Source organism: Galeopterus variegatus, unplaced genomic scaffold (genome assembly GCF_000696425.1).
Source record: "Galeopterus variegatus unplaced genomic scaffold, G_variegatus-3.0.2 Scaffold660, whole genome shotgun sequence".
In the NCBI taxonomy this organism is placed as follows: domain Eukaryota; kingdom Metazoa; phylum Chordata; class Mammalia; order Dermoptera; family Cynocephalidae; genus Galeopterus; species Galeopterus variegatus.
Window position 1 is genome coordinate 309,412 of NW_007726771.1, and position 15,666 is coordinate 325,077.

Genomic DNA, 15,666 nt, shown 5'->3' on the forward strand with positions numbered 1-15,666 from the left:
GGGGGGGGGGGGGGGGGGGGGGGGGGGGGGGGGGGGGGGGGGGGGGGGGGGGGGGGGGGGGGGAGGTGAGAAGGGAGAGGCAGGGAGAGGAGGAGAGAGGAAAGGAGAGGAGCAATTAAAACACTGACGTCTAATCTAGTTTACTGTGTTAAAAAAAAGCCACATGCACAGCAGGCCCCCTGGGGGCTAAGGGCCCACACTGCTCCCCGTGTGGCCGTGGTGGACACTAGCTCCTGGCTTTGTCCCCATTCCTTCACACATCAGAGTGGAGCCGTGCAGGTGCTGCAGGTGCTGCTGCTGCTGCTGCTGCTGCTGCTGCTGTGGTGGCGGCGGCGGGACCTTCGGCTAGTTTGCTGGAGCCAATGTTGGGAGAAGGGAAGGGTGGACAGGCCATATGGCAGGGGAAAGAACACCGAAATGTCTCATTTCAAATAAAAAAGAAAACAGCAGTCTACACACAGTTTGTTTTGGTTCAGTACAAACAGAATAAAAAGTCATTGCTTTTGATGGTCAGCAAACACCCAATTCTGAAGAGGAGAGGTGACACCCAGCAGGTAGATTAGGACCCCCAGTGGCTGGCGGGGTGCCTGGCTTTGTGGCCCTCTCCCAGGAGGCAGAGAGCACAGCTTTAGGTAGTGTAAGCCTTTTTCCTTTTATTTAGAATAATCTTTTTTTTTTCCTTTTTCTTTTTTTTAAGCAATTTCCCCACTCCCAAGTTGGGCCAGTAAAGATTACATGAAAACTGGCACACCTATCGGCTGGAATACAGATGCACCAAATGAGGATTTAAAAACTTTCCGAGCGAAAAGTAGAACAAAAAGAAAAAAGAATCTCCTAGCATTTTCCCCCAAGGTTTCACTCTCCCGCCACACACACTCTCCAAAGGACCGCTACAGATCCAACTCTGCAAGAGAAGACAGAGCAGTGTCAATCAGGAAGCCGTGAGGACACCAGGAGGAGCTTTCAGTCTCGACAGGCAAAAGTCAGCACTGCCTGGCCCTGGGTCCTGGGGCCAGCACTCACCTATGTCAGTTTCTTGGCTTTGTTGTACAGAGAATCCACTACTTTACTCATGTTCTGAATTGTTTCCAGAGCAGCTTCATAAGTTTTATCTACTGGGGGTTCATCAAAAATAATCAGGACACCCTCCCCCTGGTCCAAAATCCCTGCAGGAAACAGAAGGGCAACCCAGGTGAAAAAAAGAGATTAGACACAAAAGCATTTGTGAAGCAGCCCGCTCCCTAGCTGCCTCACTTTCTCCAGAAAAGAAGAGAAATAGAACTGGTTTCCCTGTTCCATTTGCAAGTTTATTAAACACTCATATGGGGAAGAGGGGCAAGGATTCCAGGGAACCATCAGGAGAAAGAAATAGAACATCTTCTTTAAAGATAAACCTCTTCAACCATCTTGTCTCCACCACCAGCCCCCTTGCCTGTGTGACTGTCACTCACCATGAAATTTCTTGTCAAGAATCATCTGTGATAATTTTCTTTCCACATCAGCCTAAAATCAAAGCACATGATTAAAGGGACCAGTATCCACTAGTCAGAGATCACCCTGCCATGAAAGCTTTATAGAAAGGGTCTTAGGACAAACGAATTAAAAACAAAACAGCAATAATGCATCTCTAGCTCTGAGCCCATGTTCCCCATTCTCCACTGAGAAGTCTGGAAGCTTTCTAATAAGGTCCACTAGGTGCAAATAAATGCCAGCCCCTCTGCACCACCCTTTCTCCCATCCCTACCCCCACGACTGCCTCAGGACTCCTTACCTTGGAGAGTTTGATGAGACTAGATATGTGTTCAATCTAAAAGGAAAGGCAAAGAGACATCAACACTGAAAGTTTTACTTTTGCCTCCAAACAAAAGTAAAAGGGGGGATGGTGAAGGTGGGGGTTGGGGGGTTGCTATATCTCTTGAAATCCTGCTGAACATCTCTATAGGGCAAGATTCTCCTTGGCCATGCTTAGGTCTCTTGTATTCTGTCCATCTGTCTGCCCTTCATCACTACACACACAATAAGCACACTCCTCTCCCAAACACCCAATATGGAAAACATTTACCACGTACATAGTGACTACAAAAGCAAGGGGGAGCCTGCACTTAGGACACAAACAGGGTGCAATCTCACAAGCCTCTACCCCATAGCATCCTTCTCTCCGCAACTCTTGTTCCCTATCAAGAGAAGCCCAAGCTCTTGATAGCCTCTTGCCCACCAGGCACACCCTTGGAAGTAAGTTCCTATTTTGGACAGGAGTGGGAAGGGAGGAAGTATAACAAAGATGCCTAGTCAGAAACAGCTAGAGTCCCCAGGAAGGTTCTTACCTGTACTCGGGAAAAAGGCTCAATGACTCGGATCAGATTCTGTTCCAGTAAGTTGTCATACAACTTGGCCAAGTGTGTGCTGATGATTGGGTCATCCCGGAGCTCTGCCCGGTAATCTGTCAGGGCCTGCCAAAAGATCCAGTCACAGAGATTGGCACAGAGAAGCACTTCGAAGTCATGCTACTCCTAGGTTCCTAAGTAGTCTGCTGGCCCTTATAACTTCATGGTTGAATGAAATTCTAGAAGATTTGGGGAGATAAAATAAAACCCATGACAGATAACAGAAGAAAAAGAACATCAAGAACTGTATGGTGAAGCCACCCTAGGCACCATCTTTCTGTCCAAAAGCCTCACATCAACAGCTCAAAACACATAAGACCCAAAAGCAACTCAGCTTGCGAGCCAAATTACCTACACAAGCATTTCTCAGCATGTGTTCCACCAAACAGGGTCTCCATGGGGACGGGTGGGGAGAATACTGAATTTAATTAATGGGAAATACTGAATTCCACAACTAGCTGTTGGGAGTTTTAAGAAGAACATCAGTATAGTATGGCTCTGTAATTAAAAATACCTTTCTAATTTTGTTTCAAATATCTGATCACAGAACCCTTTTTCCAAGGAACCACACAGAATAGAAGTATTCCATCAAACATCCCAAACACTGCAATAAAACGATCTAGACTGTTTACTCATTTATGTGATTTATTTATCTTTAGTAATGGTCTCAATATCCTAGCCTCATGTCAGTTGTGCCATGACATATTAAAGGAAGCATGTAAATCATGCCAAGTGAGGAACAACAGGAATTGATAACAACCCTCCAGGAAGATGATGAGTCTTGAGAACAAAGCCACACAGTCAAGTCTCCATCCACACTAAGTTTTTCTTTCTGGATCTAGGTTTTGCTTTTATTAAGTTGATTATTATATACAGACTAAGAAGAGGGAGGTTCAGAAAAGAATATACAAGTCTTACCCTAAGGCTTAGACAAGTTTTTCTCCTTTTTTGAAATTTCCCAAACCATGAGCAAAAGGCATAGGAGTCAAAGAAGCCAGAACATCATCCTGGGGAACTTTCTTTCAGTCCAAATATCACATCAAGCCTTCTCTTTTGTCCAGAGAAGCAGACCTGGCATTTCTGGAGTTGAAGGAATATTGTGCTGTGTAGAACAAGCACTGGGCTTGGAGTCAAACCCTGACACTTAGCTGTGTGACTTTGGCCATCCTCCTGAATCCCTGTTCCCTCAACCATAGAATGGAGATAATATAGGACAGTCGTGGAAAGTCAAAATGAAAAAAGGATGACAGAAAGAAGTTTTTGAAACTCAAAGATATTGTATGAGGGTACTTCAAAAAGTTCACAAAAAGATTTATATTATCTTCTAATTCTGTTTTTCCACAAACTTTTTAAGGTATCCTCCTATATAAATAACATATATAATTTATACCATCAATTCAACAAATTGCGTTGCACAAAAGTGCTTAACTATTTCCTGGTTTTGATACTGTACTGGCTAAAGTGTATGTGGGATCATGGAACTATCTTTACAACTCCTTGTAAAACTATAATTATTTTTTAAAGTTTTTTTTTTAAGTACTTAAATGTCCCTCTCCTCTACCCATTCCCTACCAACCCAATATCATGCTCACCTTTTCAAAATCTGCCAGTGATCTGTTCTTGCTAGCCTGAGCCACGCATTTTAATGCTTCTGTCTGAGAAGAAAGAGACAAATCATGAAAGTGATCTATTCTGCACACTCACATCGACCCAAAAAGTCTCATTAGCAGTTTGCTCTGTCCACATGACTTCTGCTACAGGGAAGAACCCGCCCCACCATCTTCTTCAGAGGCCTGAGAGGAAAAGCTAGAAGTATACCAATGTAGGCCAACCAGTTTCCCTCTGAAATCTTAAGTAACTTAAAAATGTGGGCCAGCCCGGTGGCGCACTGCTACAGTGCGCCGCTTGGGAACGCGGCGGCGCTCCCGCCAAGGGTTCGGATCCCACATACAGACCGGCCACTCACTGGCTGAGCGAGGTGCGGGCGCAACACCGAGGGTTGCGATCCCGTTGCCGGTCCCGGTCCGGTCCGGGCGCAACACTGAGGGTTGCGATCCGTTGCCGGTCACGAAAAAAGACAAAAAGGAAAAAAAAAAATGCTAGAAAACAGAAGGTTTTCCAAAAAAATCCTAATATAGCATTCTCTAAAGATGACAAGCTAAATGGTAAAATGACAAGAGAACTAGAAAACAGAAGGTTTTCCAAAAAAAATCCTAATATAGCATTCTCTAAAGATGACAAGCTAAATGGTAAAATGACAAGAGAACTGTGATTTCTTTCCCTTTCCTCTAAGACTTATCTCTCCATACACACCCAAACTCTTTCCTTAGACCTGATTATACCTGCGCTGTATCAAGATTCATCCTGCTAGGTTTGGTGCAAGGCATTGAACAAGGTCTACTTTCATTAGGGTTGAGGCATCAAAATTCTACAGATTACATGGAATGTTAAAATCCCAGAGTGATAAAGGTACAATCAATGGTTGAAGGCAACTTCTAACATGGTTATAAACTGCCCAAGCTATCAAGTCTCCACTCAGCAATAAATCTGCAGCACTGATCCTTCACTCATCAGCCTGACTCCTGCTTGAAAGCTGTCATCAAGGTACAAAGGAAGGAGCTCCTCTTGTATCGGCCTCCATACTTAAAGAAGGATGATGTGTCTTATACAACAGACTAAATGGTGCAAAGCTAATCATGAATGTAGTTTGCCTTCAGAATTTGTCCTATAGACAAAACAGATGTCATAATGAGAAAAGCCTGGAACTTAGAGCCAAGCTCAATGTCTGGCTCCACTATTTATTCTACCCGACCTTGTCCTGGACACTTGACCTCTCTGAGCCTATCTCCTAAACTCTAGTTCTAATGAAAGTAGTACAGCTTTCACTACAGTAATAACCAGTATTCTACAAGGCAAAACTAGGAGCTGAGCTAAAACTTTTGCTGATGAAAAGCCAATTAGGGCCACTTAGAGAGAAAGAAGAAATCACCTGTTGTGGCCATTCTTCCAGAGATATAGTGAGATAGCCCATCTGTCTACGGTTTAGAGACAACTGTATCTGAAATCCAGACAGATTACTTTTACTTTACTAGTGATAATCAAGCAAAGTACTGAGAAGGAATGATCCAGACATCTGAGACATCATCTTTACACAGATCACAACTGTTCGCTCTCAGAAGTCACACTCATACCCACTCAGGCATTAAGTTACCACAAAAAGGGCCTCTTTGTGTACCATACTCAAAATTCAAGGTATGAATGGAAAGGTACTGATCTGAGAAGCACTTGGGCAAGTCTCAAAACCTAGTTTCTGCATCATGCAATTTCACCTCCCTAAAGCACTTATACACCAGATCCTGACTCAAAGAATCCAAGATTTCACGTTCTGCACTTGTTAAATTTGCAAGTCAGGCTCATGGTAGATAAATCTTCTGGTCAAAGCTAAATGCGGCCTAACTCACCACAAGTGCTACAGTTCAGTTCTGTAAGTCTCTCAGACTATCTGATGTCCCTAAGAGCACCAAATAGTGACTTTCTAGGCCAGGAACTCAACAGTAGAGGAAACACACTGAATGGGATTAAGGGAAGGAAGCAGTGGGGAGAAGGAAAAGAGTTGAATGGAGACCTGAAAAGCACTTGTTTCACTGAACTTTGTGCCTCTTACAACATGCTGGTCTCAAAGTGAGCAGAACTACAGTCGAGGTATTCCTTACCTGCCTCCCTGCATATCGAAGTGCAAGCTTTCCGCTCACCAAAGCCTGGACATCTTCTGGGCTAGAAAAAAACATAGTTCGTCAACTGCTCCAGGATGTTATGTTTCTAAGCACAGGTTTAAGTGAATCTGGTTTTACCAGAATTCCACCGTGAAGACTGCCCACAGAGATAATAAGCCCCAACCCCTAAACCCACGTGCCCCTCAAGTTGGAGAACTAGGTTTTCTCCACTCTGGGCCAATGCTCAGTACTAAAGAGTAGAAAAATTCCAACGTTAAAAAGAAAGCCAAACTGAACCTACCAATGTGCCCCTCAAGTTGGAGAACTAGGTTTTCTCCACTCTGGGCCAACGCTCAGTACTAAAGAGTAGAAAAATTCCAACGTTAAAAAGAAAGCCAAACTGAACCTACCAAAAGCAATAGACCCAATAGACAGGATGATAAGTAGAAGTCAAATCCCATTATAATTGGTCTTAATGAAACACAACCCCTGTGTAATCCAAGATTCAAGAGTCCCAGTCAGTATTTCATTTATTCCCAAAAGAATTTGGATACTTTTGTAGACTTCTTTATAAGAAGATCTGTCATACTTTTTGTTATCCACTTTTTCAAACCTTTCCTTAACCCTTCCCTCCCCCATTCTAGGTCACCCAGTTGGCTAGTGCCAGTCTGTATAAGTTATTTCCTGATCCTCTGACCTGTGCTCAGCATCTATGATGAGAGAGTATCTGAAGGATTCGAGTTCTCCACAAGGGGCTGAGCAGATTTCTAAAATCTCTCCCCCTGATTCTGAAAGACTACCAAGCCACAGTGCTCTGAATACCTTTGATCCTCCCACGCTACCTCAACCAGCCCAAGAAGCTGCAGCTACTGCTACCCAAGGCAGACAGACTTAGCTGAAGGACTTGAATTCTTATATTCCAGAGTTAATGTACACCTACGTGTTGAGCATGATTTTGCACAGCAACATGTACTTCAGAGATGTGATGGCCTTGGGGCTATCAATGGAGTCATAACCCTCAAATGCCTCATAGAAGTATGAATACGCAGTTTTCCAGTCCTTCTCCTCTGCTGCGTGAATAATACCTGAGCAATAAAAAGAAAGCAGTAAGAACCATATAAAATAAAACCCATTAAAGATCAGAGCTGGGAAGGGTCTTAGAAATCTACCCAACACATAAACTTATTGATGAGGTCAGAAAAGGATGAAGGACCTGCCCAAAGTCACAGCCAGCTATTGAGATCTGAAATTAGAACCCAGGTCTTTGGCCTCCAAGCCCAATGTTGTATTGTCATATTGCCAATATAAATTCCCAAAGGAGTTACAGCCAACTCAAAGGGAATTCTAAAAACCACATAGTGTACCATCTTTCTCCCATGCTTCTCACCACTATTCTACTCCTGCTATCTGTTGGAGCCACTGGAAAAAGCCATGTTTACCCTCCATGATATCACCTTCACAGGTGAGGGAGTTTACCCGCACATCCCTAGACTGCCTGAATGACCTGTTTTAATAATATCAACTACTGGGGGCTTCCGGTCAAGATAGCGGAATAGACAGTCCCCAGCGTCACTCTCTCCCACAAATCAACCAATTTACAACTCTAAAAAAGTAACAACAGCCAAGCTGGGGCCACTAGAGCTCAGGGGAAGAGAAGGAGAGACCTACAGAGTTCATAAAGGCAGGAGAAGCCATGATGAGAAAAAGAAAAAACCACCCCAACCATTTCATGCCACAGCCACTTTAAGGCTTGGAGCTGCTCAGCGCACGGACCAAGAGCTGGCAAAAGCCACACTTGTGCCCTTTGGATGAAGTTGCTCGGAGGCAGCAGGGGAGAAGAGGGACTTGGTGGCCCCCAGGCCAGCAAGACCACTAACAGGGTTCCCATGGACCCACACTGGAGCGAGGAGCCAGAACAACTGAAAAAAAGGAGCCACTCAGAGGCCAGTGAGTCATTGCAAGGGACCAGCACATGGTCCATCCCATGGGAAGTGTTTGCAACACGAGCAGTGGGAGAGACGGGCCCACCAAGGACAGCTGATCTGCCTCCCAATCAGCGTAGGACCACTCAGAGGAGACTGGTCAGGAACACAGAATTGCAGGGGATGCAGTTTGATGAAAAGACTCAGGCCCAGATCAGAGTTTCTACACAACCCAGGTGCACTGGGTCTCTGGAGAGCCAGAAGTACCTATAAAGTCAACCATTAAAACCTGAACTCCACAAAAAGCCTTCTCTATGGAATCAGCAGCAAAGCAGCAATTTAGGTAAACCACACAGCTCAAGTACTGATACCCACATGGAAGTTCCCCCATTTCAGAAGTAAGCAAAGGACAAAAAAATAGTTCTGGCCCAGGCATACCACCAGCGCCTCGGGGCCTGCTCGGGGTCCTGAGGCATGGATCCAGGAACCAGACCCCCCCACCCCACCAGGCACACTGCCAGCACCAAGGAGCATGCCAAAAACATCACCTCCAGGTGGGTGGCCCACCACAGCCACCACAATAACCACGGCTGCCGCAAAAGCGGCTAGATGTCACAACCACCATGCAGATGGTCCACCAGCCACTGGAGTGCATCGTCACAAGGAGAGTCACCAGCCACTGGAGTGCATCGTCACAAGGAGAGTCACCAGCCACTGGAGTGCATCGTCACAAGGAGAGTCACCAAAGAAAAGAAGAGGATGTCTCTCTCCACAAAGCCCATTCTAGAGTGACAGAAGAAGCATTTGCTCCATGATAATATTGAGAGACCTGAACACACCTCTCAGCACTGGACAGATTATGTAGACAACAAATCAACAGAGTAACCATTACTCTTTCAGAAGGAGAGAAGAAATCTAGGATAATTGGGGGTGGGGGGCGGGGAGAAGAGCATGGGGAGAGACTGGCCAAGGAGCATAAAGAATAAGTACAATTTGTAACAATATATATGCTAGTAATATTGATTCGATCAACATATGTCAACGTTGAGTCCCAAAAATATGTATAATCAATTATGATAAAATAAAAATTTTTTAAAATAATAATAATCTCAACTACTTTAAGATAGCTTTTCTAAGCTTGACATGTTTATACTTAAGCAGCTTTCATGGGGAAAAAATTCCAACCTCTTATAATTTCATTTCAAATATTTGTCATTTATAGATGCACTTTTGCCTAGATGGAATCAGTGCATAGATTTCACATAATGCCACATCCATGAACTTAATTGTACGTAGCTAGGTAGTATTTCTTTAGGCTTATTTACCATAGTTTACCTAACCAATGTTCTACTGTTTAGAAGCTGGATTGCTCCCAATGAGCCTAGCATTGATTGAACCTGCTATTACTTCCAAACCTATGCTATCACTTGGAATAACATAAAAATTAGTTCTTTATAGCTTGGGAGGCATCTAAGCCCTAAGATTCTGCACTTCTGTATATTCGCTCTAACTCTGCTCCAGACCCTTATGAAATTACAGACCTTGGCCCCATCCATTTGTTTACCACAGTGCTTCTTAACATCAAGTTACACATTAAAAAGTATTTAGCACACTAGAGTAAAAGGATGAAGCAGCTTACACGTGGTCCCAAAGGATCAATGTTTTAGCACACCTTTAACCCACTTGTAGCATACCTGTGGTGCATGGCACACCAGCTGGGAACTTCGGACTTAATCATTTATTGAGTGATATGTGACATCCTCCAGTTTTTTACACTACCTAAGAAGCCTCCCACTTTGAAGATGGAGGAATCAGATCCTTTTTCTACCACAGTTCTTAACTACAGAGGCCTGGAGAAAAATCTGCCCTTCTCTGCAGCCAAGAAGAGCCCTCTTAAGAACTCAACAAACTATTAATGCTGCTAAAATAAATGAGTCATATCCCCATTTTCTCATACCTCCCAATACAGAAATAGGAGAGAATAGCCCAGATCCAAAATAAGTCTGGTTTAAAGAAAAAAAAAATGTAAAATAAGGCCCAAGAATTGGTATACTACTTTCCCAAACACATTAGTAAAAAGGGTCCACATGAGCACTATGAATATCATGGTTGGCATTTAAGGTTTACTGTTAAACAAAAAACTAAACTGTCACTAATTCAACACAAAATATTAATAGCCTACCATGTGTGAAAAACTGATACAGCTACTAAAGAGGAAATAGATATGAACAGGGCCCTCATGGAGCTCATAGTCTGGCTAAAAGATGGTTACTGGAACAGAAACAAGGAGATTAATACCATAAAATGTACAAAAGAATATACCTTTGGTAGGGAAGTCCAAAAACGAAGAAGTATTACAGAGGGGACACCTGAGATGGATCTAGAAGGATATGCAGAAGTTTGCCATGGGGACAAAGTAAAAGGGGAGTTCCAAGCAGAGTAGACAAAATATAAAAAGGCACGGAAGCTGGAAACAGCATGGAGTACCCAGAGGATATGAAGTCATTTGGTGACTAGGTCTGAAAACCAGAGATGAGTATGAAAGGAGAGGATACCTTCCTTTTGAATGCCGTATTAAAGTAAAATTTAGACTGGGAATAATAGAAAATCATTGGAGAATTTTAAGCAAGGAGTTATATGATCAGATTTGTGTTACAGAAAAATGACACTGGGGCCAATCAGGAGTATGGATTGGAAAAAGTGACTAGAGACAGTCAGACCAGTGAAAGACTACTCCAGTGGTCTGGGCCTTAATTAGAGCGGTGGCTTGTAGAGATGGAAAAGAAAGGGCAGATTTAGAGGCAGGATTCAACATGATCTGGTAACTGGATATGATGGGTGAGAAAGAGGAAAGAGTCAAAACTACTCTAAAGACAATAGCTTGAGCAATTAAGTCAATAATGATATTGTTAACTAAGACGGGAAATGCAGAAACAGCTGGGTAATAAATTTGGTTTTTGATAGGTTGAGACTGAGATACCTACGGGATACTTAGGTATGCACATTCACTAAACAGCTGGAAACCTAGATCTAGAATTTAGGAAAGAGGGAAACTACTGGAGATCTAGATGAGGAGACCATTAGTGTTATGTGGCAGCTAAAGCAACAGGAAGGGTGTGGGATTAGATAGAAAACAAGGAGAACAGGAAGGGAAAAGAACTAAAAAAGCAGCACTGAGGAACACCCACATAGGGGGCAGTCAGAGGAAAAGGAAACAACAAAATGTGGCCACAACTAATTAGTCAAGGAAGGAGAACCAAGAAGAGTATGATGTCAAGGAAGCCTACGGTGTTCAATAGGGTTGAATTCCCCCAGAAATCAGAGATTATAAGCAGGTTATTGACTTATTCTTTCAAAGAGTCAACAGAGACACCAAAGTAAGGATACTCTTTCACCCTTTTCAAGAATCTTGACAGAAAGGGAAAGACAGCAATTTTAAAAGGAGAAAGGGCTGTGGTTTTTCAGCTGGGGCAGTTCAAAGACTGAGAAGATCTGAGTGAAGAATGGAACAAACAGAGAGGCAGAAAGATCGTTCCTAAAGGGCAAAAATGGATAGTGATACAAATTTTGTGGAAGAAAGAGAAATAAAGAGAACTCACATAAGAATGGCCTCTATTTCCTTTGAAAAATAGGATGCAAGTTCATCTCTTGACCATGAAAGAAGGAAACAGATTTAATAAAGTAGCGGTTTAAGGAAAGTGCCAATATTTGGTTAAAGCTGGGTATTGTGACAAGAGCTTAATATTTACCATCTCATTTAATCCTCACCATAATCCTATGAAGTACAATTAACGTCACCATGTTACAGATGAGCTAACGATAAAGCTAAAGATACATTAACTTGCCCAAAGTCACACACCTAGGAACTGGCAGATCAAAATGTCAACCTAGGAAAGCCTGATCCTAGATCACAATACCCCTGAGAGGCAAGTAAAGGAGACATTATCTTTAACAGAGGAGAGAGGTAATACCAGCACTTAAACTAGTCTTCCACCTCCAATTACAGTGCTCTTTCAATAATGATGGCTCCAGTAAAAACGCTGCTGAATACAAGAAAAAGTATTCCACCTGCCAATCCATGGCCTCCTAGCCCCAATATTCACACTCTATAAGAAAGCTACACACTGCATTCAGCTAAAATTGAGGTATCTTTCCTCAGCCCTGATCTGAGGCCCTTTGGAAAAGTCCAAAAGCTTTACAAAGATCTCCAAAAGCTAACAGACTTGAGTTAGGCCAGTCTTAAAGAAAAATGCTAGGGCCGGCCCATGGCTCACTCGGTAGAGTGTGGTGCTGACAACACCAAGGCCCCGGGTTTGGATCCCATATAGGGATGGCCGGTTGCTCACTGGCTGAGCGTGGTGCTGACAACACCAAGTCAAGGGTTTAGATCCCCTTACCGGTCATCTTTTTAGAAAAAAAAAAAAAAAAGAAAGAAAAATGCTACCATTCTGAGTAAGTGACTAACAGGAAAGTTAAGGGAGTCTTTTAAGCCTGAGACTTCTCATGGGTTTGGCTCTAACAGTCAGGCTGCCTGGTCGAGCACTGATAAGCATATTCTTAATATATTTTAGGCAGTTAATAGGAGGGGTCAGCTGGTTAGAAAGGCAGCCTTCTACTCGGTTTCTTTGGGGAAGCTTGAGCCAAATCAGCCAATTTTATTCTCCAACCTCAACTTCCATTTCTTACACCTGTAAGATAAGATGAGCTCTAAAAAAACCCATTTCAGGAGTAGCTACAAGTGTTACCTGACTGCATGTCCAAGGTGGCCTGCAATTTAGGGGGACAGTAGATGGCATTTGCTGTGGTTCGAGCAGAGGTTAAGGCAGCTCGGGCTTTCGGCAGGTTGCTCAGGGCATGGTATGTTTTGCTTTCTAAAAGCTGTACTTCCACCAACAGGGCTTTGTCATCCATCTTTTTTAACTCCCGTAGCAGCTGAGAACCTGGAGAAAGAAAAGATATATACCCCTTTGTTAGCCATAACCTTAGTAGTGTAACATCTACTCTCCTACCCTCATAACACTCAGGATAAAGAAACTTGCCTGAACTCAAAAAAAGGTTACCTGCAGACCCCATGCAAGAATTAAACTGTCCATTAATGTACTATCTTCTAAAAGAGAAACACATGTCTTTGAAACTTTCTGCTTCCTAAGGACATTAGAGACAAGAGTCCTATAAGCTTATGCCTAAGATTTAAATACAGTGGGAATGTCTACCCATAAAAGGCTAAAACTAGTTATGCAATTCAGACAGGCCCTTGATCTCACTCTCTTCCTGTCCATTAATGTACTATCTTCTAAAAGAGAAACACATGTCTTTGAAACTTTCTGCTTCCTAAGGACATTAGAGACAAGAGTCCTATAAGCTTATGCCTAAGATTTAAATACAGTGGGAATGTCTACCCATAAAAGGCTAAAACTAGTTATGCAATTCAGACAGGCCCTTGATCTCACTCTCTTCCTGTCCAGTGATTACAAGACTATACGATGAACACTGGGTTGGTGGGGAAAATAAAGAGTTCTGAGTATGTCAATGTTCTCCAAATACACCTTCCCCCATCTCAGATGAGAATATCAAATCCAAACAGACTTATGCCACATACAAAAATTAACTCAAAACGGATCAAAGACCTAAATGTAAAAGCTAAACCTACAAAATTTCCAGAAGAAAACATAGGAGTAAATCTTTGTGACCTTGGATTAGGCAATGATCTCTTAGTATAACACAAAAATCATAAGCAACAAAAGAAAAAATAGGATTTCATCAAAATTAAAATATACTTCAAAGGACACCATTAAGAAAGTGAAAAAAACAACTTACAGAACAAGAAAAAATACTTGCAAATCATATACTTGGTAAGGGATTTGTATCCAGAATAAAAAATAAAATACTAATAACCCAACTAAAAAATATGCAAAGGATTTGAAGAGTCATTTCTTCAAGGACATACAAATGACCAATAAGTACATGAAAAGATGCTCAACATCATTAGAGAAATGCAAATCAAAAACCATAATGAGTTACTATTTCATACACACTAGGATGGTTAAAACAAAAGACAACACTGGTGAGAATGTGGATAACCTGGAACCCTCATAATGCTACTAGTGAGAAAGTAATGATGCAGCCACTTTGGAAAACAGCTTGGCAGTTTCTCAAAAAGCTAAACAGTTACCATATGACCCAGCAATTCCACTTCTAGGTATATACCCAAAAGAAAAACATGTTCACATAAAACCTGTTCACAGCAATATTCATAATAGCCAAAAAGTGGAAACAATCCAAATGTCCATCAACTGATGAATGGATAAATAAAATATAACATATCCATACAATGGACTATTACTCAGCAATAAAAAGGAATGAAGTAATGATACATGCTACAACATGGATAAACTTTGAAAACATGCTAAGTGAAAGAAGCCAGTCACAAAAGTCCACAGATCAAGGGCCTGTCTGAATGTTTCCATTATATGCAATGTCCAGAATAGGCAAATCTACAGAGACACAAAGTAGATTACTGGTTGCCTAGGGCTGAAGATAGGGTAGGGGTGGGGGACTGGGGAATGAGTGAAAAGTTACTGTAGGGAGTTTCTTTCTGGGGTAATGAAAACATTCTGAAATTAGGTAGTGACAATGGTTGCACAATTTAGTGAATATACTAAAAACCACTGAATTACATACTTTAAAAGGGTGAATTTTATGATATGTGAACAATATCTCATTAAAGCTGTTTTCTTTTTAATGCTATTTGTTTGAACCATATAAAATTGCCATTTTGCACTATAAAAATTGAATATTGGCAATTTTTTTCAACCTAATAGATCATAAAAGCCATGCTCTTCTCTCTGGGGAAAACAGCTTAGATCTACCCATTAATAAAAACCAGCAGCCGGGGAAGATTTCAGTGTATATATATAAAGGCCACATAGGGAAAAGTCTTCAGTTGGCCCTCTCTGACTTCCAAACATATTTGCACCCAATTTCTTGATTTTTAAAATATATTTTAAATATAATTATAAGCAGATACAGAAAGTCCCTGACTTACGATGTTTTACAATTTACAATGTTTCCACTTTATGATGGTGGGAAAGCAATACACATTCAGTAGAAACTGTACTTCGAGTACCTATATAACCATTCTGTTTTTCACTTTCAGTAGTCAATAAATTATAGGAGATATTCAACACTGGATGATAAAATAGGCTTTCTGTTAGATGATTTTCCCCTACTGTAGGCTGATGTAAATGTTCTGAGCACATTTAAGGTAGGCTAGGTTAAACTATGACGTTCGGTAGATTACATGTATCAAATGCATTTTCGATTTACAATTATTTTCAACTTAAATGATGGGTTTATCAGACGTAACCCCATTGTAAGTCATGGAGTATCTGTGTAGTAAATGTGATAGCCAGTAAAACACTTGCAATTTAAAGAACTAAATATGAAATTTAACAGGGTGCTATATGCAAAATGTAGATACACATTACACAAAAATTTGTTATTACGATTGAATGGATTTTACTGCTCTAAATTCGATTTAACTTAAAAACTGACCCATTTATTTATCTAAATTTGACAGATTAGTTCATTTCTTTTTTTTTTTTTTAAAAGATGACCGGTAAGGGGATCTTAACCCTTGACTTGGTG

The 15,666-nt window shown here is 41.7% G+C and overlaps 1 protein-coding gene across 1 annotated transcript in view; it reads right to left on the reverse strand.

Annotated features, from left to right (window-relative positions):
• Window positions 1-633: 633 nt before the first annotated feature.
• Window positions 634-15,666, reverse strand: part of PSMD11 (proteasome (prosome, macropain) 26S subunit, non-ATPase, 11) — a 30,082-nt gene continuing 15,049 nt past the window's right edge. The window contains 9 exon segments of the mRNA XM_008571098.1: window positions 634-904; window positions 1,024-1,166; window positions 1,452-1,503; window positions 1,772-1,807; window positions 2,325-2,450; window positions 3,977-4,039; window positions 6,098-6,158; window positions 7,038-7,182; window positions 12,765-13,016. Of these exon segments, the coding sequence (XP_008569320.1) occupies window positions 1,024-1,166; window positions 1,452-1,503; window positions 1,772-1,807; window positions 2,325-2,450; window positions 3,977-4,039; window positions 6,098-6,158; window positions 7,038-7,182; window positions 12,765-13,016 (878 nt within the window). The 3' untranslated portion in view covers window positions 634-904.